The sequence below is a fragment of the Neoarius graeffei genome, chromosome 10 (genome assembly GCF_027579695.1).
Source record: "Neoarius graeffei isolate fNeoGra1 chromosome 10, fNeoGra1.pri, whole genome shotgun sequence".
NCBI classification, from domain to species: domain Eukaryota; kingdom Metazoa; phylum Chordata; class Actinopteri; order Siluriformes; family Ariidae; genus Neoarius; species Neoarius graeffei.
In genome coordinates this window covers 62,309,517-62,324,729 of record NC_083578.1, presented here as the reverse complement: position 1 = coordinate 62,324,729, position 15,213 = coordinate 62,309,517, and the positions used below count along the sequence as shown (strand labels likewise).

Here is a 15,213-nt window from a genome sequence, read left to right as displayed (position 1 = left end):
ACATTGCTACAGGAACATACTAGCTACTATGTTGTTGACATTAGCTAGTGCTAACAGCTAGTTGCTAATACACTGCTACAACTACACCGACCCTAATAATACAGTTCTTGGTCATTGCCTGGTAACAGCAAATTTATAACGGGACATGTCTCAGACTAAGAAGTTATTTCAATGACATTTAATAACATTTTGTTTATCCTGAGGACCGAAAGTAAATGAAAATGTGAACAAACCTTAGCTGTAATCAGATGGCGACCACCGGCTCCAGGGACGACCCGCTGATGTAGGCATGTTACCCAGCCTAACACAAAATATTTGTAGGCATCCAAACTCATACGCTTTCAGATCAATACCTGTGTACGGCGATGGGTTTTTAACGACATAGGTATACAGATCATGTGGGCCGAAGTCAGGTAAAGACGAGGGCTTCGTGTACTTCTGTACGTCAGTGAACAATCCTGGTGGAAGCAGGTAAACGTCGTTCTCTAAGCCTGCTAACCTCAATTTTTGCAAATACCTCTCCCTCTGCTCGCCCTGTAAATGCCCTACGTCGCTGGATAGTGAAGGTGCTTTCTGCATCTCGCTCCTTTTTCTTTTATGTTTTTCGTTTGTCGCCTTCCTCGCATTCAAACTGATTCGAGCCGTGCCGTCCAAAATGGCAGCATCACATGACTTGGTCACGTGAGTGAAATACCTCAATAGTGTCACAAGTGCATTTGACAATTTTAGATGACCTGGCGACTTGTCCAGGGTGTACCCCGCCTTTCGCCCGTAGTCAGCTGGGATAGGCTCCAGCTTGCCTGCGACCCTGTAGAAGGATAAAGCGGCTAGAGATAATGAGATGAGATGAGATATTTAATATGATGGGTTTTGTGTTTCCTAATGGATCTTTGGGAGGCTAGTTACTGTTTGGAGAATGTGGCTGCGTTTGCTGAGGAACTAGCTACATCTGGTTAACAGTGTTCTAAAATCACACACAAACAAACCCTCAATCTGAAGAAGTTGAGCTTTTTGTTTTTCAGAAGCAATGACAAAAATGCCAACATCATCTCTCACTCACTAGGAAGTGGTACCAATCAATTGGCTTATTCTTACAGCCAATAACAGAACCAGATCTGTTTTGAATGGTCCAAATGTAACACAGAATGTTGATTTTGGTATAAAGCACCACAGAACAGATGAATTTCAGATGTAAGGACCAATTATATAGTACAGCTTTGTGCAACACTCAACCAGTTACAGGCTTTATTTTTCCAGCATTAAGGGCTGATGTTTTATAGGTGTGTTCTGGTTGCTCCAAATAACTGACCGTTTATACATGTTCTAACAGTAATTATTCTGTCTGCATTCACTGGATATGAGCAATCGCATGCTCTGATTGGCTACTTTACTTCTAGGCTATCAGCTCATATACCGTGAGTAGAGAAAAACAAAATGGCAGAGCATTTTGCTGAACCAACCGAGGACAAAATAAAAACTCGACTTGAAAATAAAACCCCCAAAAATATAAAAAAAAGCAATAAAATATGGAATGAAAGTATTTGATGGTAAAAAGGTATCTTTTTTATTTTTCAAGAGCTAATATTATCGCATTTTTCACAAATTGCTACGGTCATTTCGCCGGTTTGTTACATTCTTCATCTTTAAGCATTAAAATTTGTTGAATTTTTTTAGGCTGGTTCAAAAGCTCAAAGGAGTTTGAAAATTACATCACTGAAACGTCCAAGGAAGAATTAAATAAATGTCTAAGGCTATTCTATACCTCGACACGACAAAGACAGCACTTTCTACAAAAAACAACACTTAAGTCAATTTGTGCAGCCATCGATATGTTTTTAAGAAGTCCTTCTAAGCAGAAATGATTTTGTCAGACGTTTTGTATAAAGTTTTTATTTATCGAATTTGCAAAAAATAAAAATGCTGTGTTTCTCAAAATCCAGTGAATGTGGACAGAATAAAACAGTTATTCCACTCAATCACGTCGTACATGGCTTATAGCTGACTTGGCCATCAGCTCATGTATGACTCAATTTCGTGGAATAAGTAACTTAGTATCACCTAATGAAGATTTTTAAAGAGCAACTAATTAAAAAAACAGCATTTAAATCAATCAAATAATGGGTGTTGTAATATTTTGTAATTGAACCTGTTAAGTGTTTAAGTTCAAAATGTATGTAATGTATTAGGGCTGGTCAAACAGTCACATGACCTGGACATACAGCGCACTCGGAACAATTTCTAGAGAGGAAAATCGAGGGGGATCTAATCTGCAGTAGCAAAATATAACACCGCACCACAGCACTGATTTGTCTGCTGATTTGATTATCTGCTCATTAGTAACTTCTGCCTTTTTCGAGGTGTAATCCAATAGCAACTGTGTTAATAAAATAAAAACGATTAGTTACGCTTCTCTTTTTTTCTTGATTTTTAGGACCGAGTTGTTTATGAGGTGCTGTTAGCTTGCTTTCCAGTGATTTGTTTATATTTATGACCAGCATTTAAATACACGCTGCTGTCAAAAGTAAAAAAAAAAAACACTTCAGTACTGTTTTTCCCACTTGCAGTCATGTGCCTCACCCCATGACACATGACAAATGACACAGTTGGGAGAAAAAACAAAAAAACAAATCAAAATACGTATCATTACATTACAAGAAGCCTCTGCTATTAAGTGTTTCATAAATGATTCAATTCCAAATACGCAAAACAAGTGAATGTTGTTTGTAGTAATCACCTCAGCAATTTCTTTGTATTTGCCATCCATGGAGGTCCGCAGGTCTATAGGTCCGTGCTTTGCTACTGGGATACCAGGCAAGGAATACTGGAAAGTTAAAAGATGACGTCCACCACGAAGGTCTACCAGAGAGAGAGAGAGAGAGAGAGAGAGAGAGAGAGAGAGAGAGAGAGAGAGAGAATGGAAGGGGAGAGTGAGATAAGGGTATTAGGAAAACTTCAAGTTTTATTCATTAGTTGCATCCACAACCGTGTTTCCCTGGTTTTTGTGACTGCTCCTGTTTTTCCACAAACACCACAGGCTTGAGATCAACAGATGGTTGTGTCTCCAACACAATGGAGCTTTTCGGGGAAAGAACGCACACGCTCACGTGTGCGTGCGTGTGTGTGTGTGTGTGTGTGTGTCCGTCCGTCCAGGTTTGGTCAGAATTATGTTAACTGATTGAATTGCATTCCTGCCCGAGTTCATTCTTCAAATCAGCGCTAAGAATGTACCAAATATCTGTAGACTTTTGAGTACTGCTTAGACTTTTATTTTTAAACAACTGTAGGACACAAACTCATCTGAGAGCGGGATCTTTAGTGGGCTATCTTACTCACTATGGATTTTTCCACAGTCCTTCTAAAAATATTTATCAGAAAAATGTAAGTAAAAATAAAGAGAATTTTCCTCAGAATGGGGTCGAACTTCTTGCCACCCCTTCTGAACTGTTCAGTGTGTGACATAACCAAGAATCAAAAATTCATAAAGCTCATGCATATTTAAAGAGTGCAGGCTTGCCCCTGATCTGTAGAGACATTGGAGCTCCTGTCTACAAACACACACACACACACACACACACGTTTCTCTTACTAGTCACAGAATTCAATTGCTAATTCATGCGACACCTCAATTTAACCCTAACTTTAACCTCAGTAACCAAAAGGAAACCTTTTGCCCCTTTTAGTTCCAGAGAGAGAGAGAAATACTATTTCAGCCTAAACCATAATTACTAACTCTCACTACATCATTAAACAGCTACAGTGCAGGTCCAGAAGCAGCTTGTGATAAAGTACTGAATATTTGAGCTTAGCAATTTCAGTTGTTTCACATGCACTCGTATTTGATGCAAAGCCTCCTTCTGCAAACTGCACTTGAAGTACAGAGGAAATATAAGGCAGATTTTAATCCGAACTGGATTTTAGGAAAGTGTGCTCTCTCATCTAACGAAACCTTTGCAAAATTCATTAAATATTCACAAAACAATCTGTTAAATAAAGCAGTTGTGCAAAAAAAAAAAAAGGATATGAACTGAGCCAGCACTGGGTAAGACGATATTCAGAATGACTCAACCTCTCACTGTTTTCAATACTAGCGCTACATTTTGTTTCAGTAATTTAATTGCATGACTAATAACAGGTTCGGATAGAGATCTGCTTGAAAGTTGGACATGTGGGTTGATGCTGTGGGGCAGATGGAGAGGATAATTATGACAGTCACTGCTCATTACCAAAGAGCATTATCAAAGAGATAAGGAGAGCAAGTAAACACCCAGATTAGTTCTCTTACTCTCTGGATCTCCCATCTTGCTTTTTCTGTCACTTCGCTACTTGTAACCATGTAATTATAACAGAAGCCTTTTATCATATCCCAAGCATACTTTTGCATATGGTAATGAAACACTCATTATGTTGACAACATGGTTGTAACACAATGGAAGTCCAGCACCACAGACACACAGGCGAGCATGTTGAGTACTGTCTAATCTTTTAATGATGGTTATATTTGGAGCTGCAGGCTCCATAGTTATGTAATGCCCATCCTCTTCACGCCACAAAAGTCAAAAACGCATTTCACTCATTTCATTCCGACAAGGTGACTACAAGAACTGACTTTCTAATTTCGCACCAGAGCACAAGCCGCTACAAGTCAAGTTTATCTGTGTAGCGCTTTTAACAATAAACATTGTCGCAAAGCAGCTTTACAGAATTTGAACGACTTAAAATATGAGCTAATTTTATCCCTAATCTATCCCCAATGAGCAAGCCTGTGGTGACGGTGGCAAGGAAAAACTCCCTCAGACGACATGAGGCTACAGTGTTTGGGGTTTTGTAGCACCATTTGGTTTTAAAATATGTATAGCATTTAACCAGCATACAATTAGACAAACAGTGCACTTTTAATACGCCATAATTTCAGTGTTGTATGGCTAAACACACAAAGCTTTGAGGAATAATACAAGTACCCATTAATCTCAAGTAAATCTTAAAAGCTCCTGACCTTATTGTACAATGAATGAGCATGCTCTTTGGTCTGATTTGCCAGTAATCATGAGAAGGTTGCAGTCTCGGATCAGTATAGTTCCAAAATAACTCCCAGCCCCCAGCTCCAGGTTGCTAAACAATGTCGCTAGTGTTGGAATAGTTTATACTCACTCACTCACTCACTCACTCACATTCAATAACCGCTTTATCCGAGTAGATCCTGGTAGATCTGGAGCCTACTGCAGGGACACTGGGTGTGGAAAAATGACAAATCCTAAATGGGATGCCAGTGGCATCATGCATACACACAATCACACACAATTTGTCATAGCCAATCCACGTCCTCCGAGCACTTTTTTTTTTTTTTAGAGGAGGGAGGAAATCTGAGGTCCCAGAGGAAACCCACACGGGCATGGGGAGAACATGCACCAAAACTCAGCATAAACAGTAAAACAAAAAGCTTAAAATCAGACTTGGGATTCTGGAGTTGTCAGGTGGCAACACTACCCGCTGAGCCATCGTGCCGCCCACAGATCATACTGTGTAGGGATGACACAACTGTGTGGGCACAAATGTTTGTTTACTCAATTGTGCAAGCAACCCAACTGTTAAGACACAGCAAGGTCAAATGTCAGACCGCTACTTCTTAATAACAATAATTTTTTTAACAGCACGGTAAAGAGAGGTCTACTCCAGACTCTTTCTTTGACAGTCAAACAAATCATACTGCAACACTGTAAGGAACTGTTCCACTGAGGTTCTGGAACCTTTTCAGAAACTAAATTGCTTGTGAAACAGCCTGAATGTGAACAAAACAGTTTCCGTACAAGGAATGTCAACCTGAGGGAACATTTATGTAAAATAACACAATCAACACAGAGAAGAATGAGTCTGAAATTGCAGGGTGATTCATTGCATTTGCTTTTGTTATTCAATATGATATTAACAATAATAAACCTTTTTTCCCCCCCTCAAGCAATGTGACACTAGAGGCAAGCACGAAATAGCCTACACACACTATCATTTGATATCATTGCTTGTTAGCCAAAGACAGGCTTTGAAAATTGCAGATGACTCAGTCACTCTGTGAAGCTTACATAAGCAATGTTTAGCAAATTGTGTTCTGTTTTAAGAGTTTCTGGCCCAAGTCTGTACCTACTCTGGAGCTGAAGCTCAAAAAGTTCTGCCACTATACAGCCCAGGAACTAAAATCAGATCTGGTCCCTCCAGGACTGTAAGTTCCTGAGTTTCTGAAAATGTTCCTGAATTACTGAGAAGATTCCTGCAGTGGCTATGCATCTAAATTTCTTTTTTTAAATCCTTAGTTAGTTATGGCCAGGTTCTTGGCCAAACTGATAATCACACATCAGTTTTTCTTTGGCTAATCAGACACAAAGTATGCCACCACACTTGCCAGAGCAGATGGAGGTTAGGTGCCATGCTCAAGAGCATTTGAGCCAGTCCTGCTGGTTCAGGGAATCAAACCAGAAACCTTTTGGTCCCAAAGCTGTTTCTCTCACCATTTGGCCATGGCTTCCCACTTGGAAAAAAAAAATCCTACTACTTCCAATGATGACTCAATCAGAAGATTCCCATTCGGCTTGGGTTAGGAATAAAACAAATAACATCCTTGTTACAGGGTGGCAGGGTGTAGTGGTTAGCACTGTCGCCTCACAGCAATAAGGTTCTGGGTTTGAGCCCAGTGGCCGACGGGGACCTTTCTGTGTGGAGTTTGCATGTTCTCCCCGTGTTTGTGTGGGTTTCCTCCGGGTGCTCCGGTTTCCCCCACAGTCCAAAGACATGCAGGTTAGGCTAACTGGTGACTCTAAATTGACCATAGGTGTGAATGTGAGTGTGAATGGTTGTTTGTCTCTATGTGTTATCTCTGTGATGATCTGGTGACTTGTCCAGGGTGTATCCCACCTCTCGCCCATAGTCAGCTGGGATAGGCTCCAGCTTGCCCGCGACCCTGCATTGGATAAATGGTTACGGATGGATGGATGGATGGATGGATGGATGGATGGATGGATGGACATCCTTGTTTGTGTCCTTAATTTACAATGGGCTATCTCAGATAAGATTCTCATCTCATTATCTGTAGCCGCTTTATCCTGTTCTACAGGGTCGCAGGCAAGCTGGAGCCTATCCCAGCTGACTACGGGCGAAAGGCGGGATACACCCTGGACAAGTCGCCAGGTCATCACAGGGCTGACACATAGACACAGACAACCATTCACACTCACATTCACACCTACGGTCAATTTAGAGTCACCAGTTAACCTAACCTGCATGTGTTTGGACTGTGGGGGAAACCGGAGCACCCGGAGGAAACCCACGCGGACACGGGGAGAACATGCAAACTCCACACAGAAAGGCCCTCGTCGGCCACGGGGCTCGAACCCGGACCTTCTTGCTGTGAGGCGACAGTGCTAACCACTACACCATCGTGCCGCCCTAGATAAGATGATCACCCTTTACATTAAATTTAGCCACAAAAACCTACCCTGGGTTAATAAACACACTATAAAGTGCATTATGCACAAAAAACCCTAACCACTTCATCATCCAGAAGGTAAGAGACAAGAGTAAATTATTATCAGTTTGAATAAATTGAATCACTTTGAATACATATGGTTGTATAATCATTTACATCAGTGTAGGAGTGTATTCTTGTATTCTCCAACAATGGAAAAAGTTAGAATACTGGTCCTTGATCATACTTTATACAGAGATGGGTAAAGTAATAACATATGTCTGTGATTACCCAAAAGATAGCAGATATACTATTTTAAAGGTGCCAGCATTTACTTTTAGCAACAATAAATTAACTTGCAATTTAGTTTGATATGTTGACCAAAAAAAAAAAAACTCAGGTTGTCTGACCTCAGGTTTGCATTTGACTTTGGCTATTAAAAGTGGTGTATCGATTCACTGCATATCAGTTTATCATTAGCAAGGAGGAATAGATGACATTTGGATCTAATGTCTGTCCATGAAGTGCAAATCTTTCAACCCAGACAGCAGAGACATCTGATCCAAATATGGTTGGTGTTTGCTGCTGTCGGCCAAAATTGGCCCAAGGGTAAAAAACTGCACTCTTTGGGGGGGAAAAAAGAAAAGAAAAAGAAAAAGTGTTAAAACTGACACCATACTGTGTTCAATTCTTACACTTCAGTGGGTGCGTTTTGGGACGATGCTTGTTGTGTTCATTTTGACACATTCACTGTGTAAATGATTTTAACACAGTGAATGTGTCAGGAAGGTTGACACGATGTGTAAATGTATAACACATTATGTGCTGTTCTTGGCGAGACATGTAACGTTGTGTTAAAACATGCCTAAAACTCTACATAAAAATTTATTATTTGACACCAAATTAGTTAACGACAATAATACACCATTTATACATTTCAACACCGTTATCATGAAGCATTAACGACATGATTCACAGAAATTAAACTGCAGAATATAACAATACAACTTCATAGAATAGAATTTTCTAGAATTTTAGCAATAGTAAAAGAAATGTCTCTAACAGAAGACAAAACAGGACAAAACAGAGAATCCTCTGTCTGACAAAATGCTGGTTTCAATCTTGTACAACTTCCATGAAGCTTATCACACACTCCGGCAAGAGTCACTGCAAGTTAGCATTACCCGGTGACACCATGCATGAGACACACACTAGCCAACCAAAACCAATTAACTCCTACTGTAACTACAACATAAACTAGCCTTTACCCGCTTCAAGAGCACATTGAATATCGTTGTTAAAAAAGTAGCAAGCTAACGTTATTCAAGCTGAAGACAGAAAGAGCTAGCATTGATGTAACACTACTTGAGTGACACCATTCGTTAAAATTCCTCTCACTGAAATCCCTCACCTGAGTTACTATCATTCCACTGGTTTCCAGGGGGTTGTAATCAAGGGTCCTCAGAGGATTGTAATCAGTGCTATTATACTGCAAGTAGTAAGTAAGTACTGATTAGCTTCTAAATGCTTGGCGTTAGCAGTGTAGTTTATATCATCTCTGAGTAACGGAGATGTTCAGAGGCGTTTAATGACTACTGAGCTGAGGATATTTTTTAGCGATTCACATAGTAAAGTGATTATAATGTTAAATATGATATTTTATGTACAATGCTATACAATACAAGAGTGCTCAGAGAGCACAATATCCCCCGCTGGCAACTATGCCATAATTCTGGTAAAATGCGACTGAATTGAACGAAATTGCTATATGCGTATTACCGACATATAACAAAGAATCCTGCCATATTTTTTTTAATTCCTCCAAAAATTGTGAGAGGAGTCGATTTCAAAATGTGAGCACCCTTCCTGGGATGGACGGACAGACAGTCAGACGGACATCGCCACGACATAATCCTCCTTCGGGCCTTTCAGCTAGCAGGAGATAAAAACTTTTTGCCAAATTACTGTAGATGAAATTCCTCCAAAAATTGTCAATTTCTGAAATTGATTTCAGAAAGCAAGCACATCTTGATGAAATTGCCAAAGTAAAGTTTGTTAATAATTAAGGGCATAACTCTGATAAAATTTGCCCAAATTAAACAAAATTTCAATATACATATAACTGTCATATAACAAAGCCTTTTGCCAAGTTTGGCGAAATTCCTCTACAAATTGTGAGAGGAGGTGATTTCAGAAGAATGTACACCCTCATGAAATTGTCAAAGTACAACTTATTTAATCAAGGGTCAAAACTCTGGGAAAATTTTCAGAAACGAAATTAAATCGCAATATGCGTATTACCGTCATATAACAAGGGCTTTTGCCAAGCTTCGAGAAATTCGTCCAAAAATTGTGAGACGAGTTGATGTCAGAAGGAAAACACACCTTCATGAAATTGTGAAAGTACAAGGTTGTTAAATCAAGGGTTGTAACTCTGGTAAAATGCGACCGCATTGAACAAAATAATATGCGTACTACAGACGTATAACAAAGCCTTCTGCCAAGTTTGATGAAATTCCTCCACAAATTGTGAGAGGAGTTGATTTCAGAAGGAAAATGCACTCTCATGAAATTGTCAAATTATATTTTTGTTAATCAAGGGCTGTAACCCTGGTAAAATGTGACCGAATTTAATGAAATTACAATATGCATAGTACCGACATATAACAAAGAATCCTGCCAAGTTCCATGAAATTCCTCCAAAAATTATGAGAGGAATTGATTTCAGAAGGTGAGCACCCTTCCCAGGATGGATGGACGGACGGATATCGCCACGACATAATCCCCCTTCGGGCCTTTCAGCCAGCTGGGGATAAAAATGAAAATGAAATTACAAGTCGATGTCATTATCAGACTACAGGCGGTTGCTGTTCAGTCAAATCAGACAGCTCATACATTAAAAAACTGACACAGTTTGTGTCGAGCAGATCAGTCTATACACTGTGTTGAATGTTATGAACAAATTCACAGCTTGTGCTACACTGCACATAACTATGTGTAAAAGAAAAAAAAGCTAAATTCTTCCAACAATTTTATTTAATTTTAACACGAAATGTCTAAACTGGAGTGCTACACATAATTTGTGTAATTTTTCTACACATTCCTTCTAAGAGTGTGGCCTAATGGTCAGCTTGAAATGACCCAAATGCAACAAATACTTTTCAGTTATGGACTGAAAGTGGCCCAGCTATAAACTTCCAGTGTCTTCGAGGCTGAGTTGTGGCTGTATTCTGGCAGCCAGATTCAGTTAAATCATAACAATATGTGGGCCAGATGAAGCAGTGAGTATGGGCCATCACTTGGCTATCGCTCAAGTTGTTATTGTGGAAAAAGTGGCCATTCAGCGATCTTCACATGCTATACATGTTAGCTCTGCCAACAATGCAGGCAGCGTGAAATGAATGTGCAGATTGGTCTGTATATGTATATTTAACCAATCTGAATGAGTCAGACTGCAGTTTCTAAATCAATTGTCTGTTAGTAGACAATCTCCTTTTCATACACATTATCTGTAAGTTATTTACATGAAAGGACGGGTTTAGGGTCAACATTACTATAATAACGAGGAGTGTGAGAGTCTAGGTCGTGCAAACAGCTGCTTGTATTTATAATATTTATTTATTGTAAATGATTTCTGTCTCAGTATAACATCATCCAAATGTTATTATTAAAGGGAAGAAGACCACATTCAGCAGCAAAGAGGTTGTGAAAATACACACATTATCCATGGATAAAGCAATTAACAGCCCCATTTCCAGAAAAGTTGGGATATTTTCCAAAATGCAATAAAAACTAAAATCTGATTTGTTAATTCATGTGAACCTTTATTTAACTGACAAAAGTACAAAGAAAAAGTTTTCAAAAGTTTTACTGACCAACTTTATTGTGTTTTGTAATTATAAACAAAGTTAGAATTTGATGCCTGCAACATACTCAAAAAAAAATTTGGGACAGAGGCATTATTACCATTGTATTTCATCACAGTCCTTTTAATAACATTTTTTAATTGTATGAAAAAAGAGGCTGCTAATTGTTGTGGTTTTGCAGTTGGAATTTTTGTCTGTTCTTGCTTGATACAAGACTTCAGCTGCTCAACAGTCCGTGGTTGCCGTTGTCTGATTCTCCTCTTCATGATGCACCATACATTCTCAGTAGGAGACAGATCTGTACTGGCAGCAGGCCAGTCAAGCACACGCACTCTGTGTCTATGAAGCCATGCTGTTGTAACCTGTGCAGAATGAGGCCTGGCATTGTCCTGCTGAAATAATCATGAACTTCCTGGGAAGAGATGTCGCCGTGATGAATATGTCCTCTAAAATCCTATACACCTCCACATCAATGGTACCTTCACATACATGCAACTCACCCATTCCATGGGCACTGATGCCCCCCATACCATCTCACATGCTGGCTTTTGCACCTTTCTCTGATAATAAACTGGATGGTCATGTTCACCTTTGGCATGGAGAACTCAACATCCGGTTTTCCTGAAAACAAGCTGAAATGTGGACTCATCTGACTATAGCACATATTTCCACTGTCTTTCAGTCCACCTGAGGTGAGTTCAGGCCTAGAGAAATTGGTGGTGTTTCTACACAGAATTGATGAATGGCTTCCTTCTTGCGTAATACAGTTTCAGGTTGCATTTCTGGATACAGCAGCAGACTGTGTTAAGTGACAACATTTTTTCAAAGTACTCCTGAGCCCATGTGGCTATATTTGTCACATTAGCATGATGGTTTCTCAGGCAGTGACTCCTGAGGGCTGGAAGGTCACGCATATTCAACAGTGGTTTCTGACCTTGCCCTTTACACACTGAGATGTCACCAAATTCCCTGAATCTTTTCATGATATTATGTACTGTAGATTTTGAAAGAGCTCTGCAATCTTTTGTTGAGTAATGTTTTTTTTAATTGACTCACAATTCTCATGAATTTTTGCACAAAAGAGTGAGCCATGACCCATTCTTGCTTGCAAAGACTGAGCCTTTGGTGCTGCTCCTTTTATACCCAATAATATTACCAATTAACCTTCTTTTTGTGGAATCTTACAAAATGATATTAATTGAATATCCTATAAACTTTGCAGTCTTATTTTGCCTCTGTCCCAACTTTTTTTTTTGAGTGTGTTGCAGGCATTAAATTCTAACTTTGTTTATATTTACATAATAATAATAATAATAACAACAACAACAACAACAACCTTATATAGCACCATTTACATACAGTAAAAAGCGCTTTAAAATCTCATTCATTCATCTCATTATCTGTAGCCGCTTTATCCTGTTCTACAGGGTCGCAGGCAAGCTGGAGCCTATCCCAGCTGACTACGGGCGAAAGGCGGGGTACACCCTGGACAAGTCGCCAGGTCATCACAGGGCTGACACATAGACACAGACAACCATTCACACTCACATTCACACCTACGGTCAATTTAGAGTCACCAGTTAACCTAACCTGCATGTCTTTGGACTGTGGGGGAAACCGGAGCACCCGGAGGAAACCCACGCGGACATGGGGAGAACATGCAAACTCCGCAAAGAAAGGCCCTCACCGGCCACGGGGCTCGAACCCGGACCTTCTTGCTGTGAGGCGACAGTACTAACCACTACACCACCGTGCCGCCCGCGCTTTAAAATGTCAAAAATAAATATCAATACAACCAATTATCTAAAAAATACAATAGCTAAAATATATAATTAAAATACAATAAAAGATAAATAAAATAAAGTAGTACCACCACTAATAATAAAATTCATAAATGAAATCAAAATGCAGCCATAAACAAATGCATCTTCAACTTCTGTTTAAAAACGGTGATTTAATTTCACAGAGACAAGGAGGAGGGCTGTTCCATAAAGTTGGTGCGGCGCAAGTAAAGGACCTAGCACCCTGGGGTTTTTTTTTTTACACATGATCTCCTGAGGAACTTCTAACATTAAGCTATTATTAGACCACAAACAGTATGAGCTCTTTTGCTTAATACTAATTACAACCCCGATTCCAAAAAAGTTGGGACAAAGTACAAATTGTAAATAAAAACGGAATGCAATGATGTGGAAGTTTCAAAATTCCATATTTTATTCAGAATAGAACATAGATGACATATCAAATGTTTAAACTGAGAAAATGTATCATTTAAAGAGAAAAATTAGGTGATTTTAAATTTCATGACAACAACACATCTCAAAAAAGTTGGGACAAGGCCATGTTTACCACTGTGAGACATCCCCTTTTCTCTTTACAACAGTCTGTAAACGTCTGGAGACTGAGGAGACAAGTTGCTCAAGTTTAGGGATAGGAATGTTAACCCATTCTTGTCTAATGTAGGATTTAGGTTGCTCAACCGTCTTGGGTCTTTTTTGTCGTATCTTCCATTTTATGATGCACCAAATGTTTTCTATGGGTGAAAGATCTGGACTGCAGGCTGGCCAGTTCAGTACCCGGACCCTTCTTCTACGCAGCCATGATGCTGTAATTGATGCAGTATGTGGTTTGGCATTGTCATGTTGGAAAATGCAAGGTCTTCCCTGAAAGAGACGTCGTCTGGATGGGAGCATATGTTGCTCTAGAACCTGGATATACCTTTCAGCATCGATGGTGTCTTTCCAGATGTGTAAGCTGCCCATGCCACATGCACTAATGCAACCCCATACCATCAGAGATACAGGCTTCTGAACTGAGCGCTGATAACAACTTGGGTCGTCCTTCTCCTCTTTAGTCCGAATGACACGGCGTCCCTGATTTCCATAAAGAACTTCAAATTTTGATTCGTCTGACCACAGAACAGTTTTCCACTTTGCCACAGTCCATTTTAAATGAGCCTTGGCCCAGAGAAGACGTCTGCGCTTCTGGATCATGTTTAGATACGGCTTCTTCTTTGAACTATAGAGTTTTAGCTGGCAACGGCGGATGGCACGGTGAATTGTGTTCACAGATAATGTTCTCTGGAAATATTCCTGAGCCCATTTTGTGATTTCCAATACAGAAGCATGCCTGTATGTGATGCAGTGCCGTCTAAGGGCCCGAAGATCACGGGCACCCAGTATGGTTTTCCGGTCTTGACCCTTACGCACAGAGATTCTTCCAGATTCTCTGAATCTTTTGATGATATTATGCACTGTAGATGATGATATGTTCAAACTCTTTGCAATTTTACACTGTCGAACTCCTTTCTGATATTGCTCCACTATTTGTCGGTGCAGAATTAGGGGGATTGGTGATCCTCTTCCCATCTTTACTTCTGAGAGCCGCTGCCACTCCAAGATGCTCTTTTTATACCCAGTCATGTTAATGACCTATTGCCAATTGACCTAATGAGTTGCAACTTGGTCCTCCAGCTGTTCCTTTTTTGTACCTTTAACTTTTCCAGCCTCTTATTGCCCCTGTCCCAACTTTTTTGAGATGTGTTGCTTTCATGAAATTTCAAATGAGCCAATATTTGGCATGAAATTTCAAAATGTCTCACTTTTGACATTTGATATGTTGTCTATGTTCTATTGTTAATACAATATCAGTTTTTGAGATTTGTAAATTATTGCATTCCGTTTTTATTTACAATTTGTACTTTGTCCCAACTTTTTTGGAATCGGGGTTGTAGATCATTAAGGTATGATTGAGCCAGTCTATAAATAGCTTTACAAATAAGAACAGGCATCTTAAATTCTATGTATAACAAGCAGGTAAAATACAATTAAGTCGGTCAGTAAAACTATTGAAAATCTTTTCTTTGCACTTTTGTCAGTTAAATTAAGGTTCACTTGA

The 15,213-nt window shown here is 39.6% G+C and overlaps 1 protein-coding gene across 1 annotated transcript in view; it reads right to left on the bottom strand.

Moving 5' to 3' along the window:
* Positions 1-15,213, bottom strand: part of ampd2b (adenosine monophosphate deaminase 2b) — a 52,018-nt gene that overhangs the window by 26,913 nt on the left and 9,892 nt on the right. Inside the window, exon 2 of the mRNA XM_060930842.1 lies at positions 2,735-2,856. Within this exon, the coding sequence (XP_060786825.1) occupies positions 2,735-2,764 (30 nt within the window). The 5' untranslated portion in view covers positions 2,765-2,856. The remainder of the gene's footprint in view (positions 1-2,734; positions 2,857-15,213) is intronic.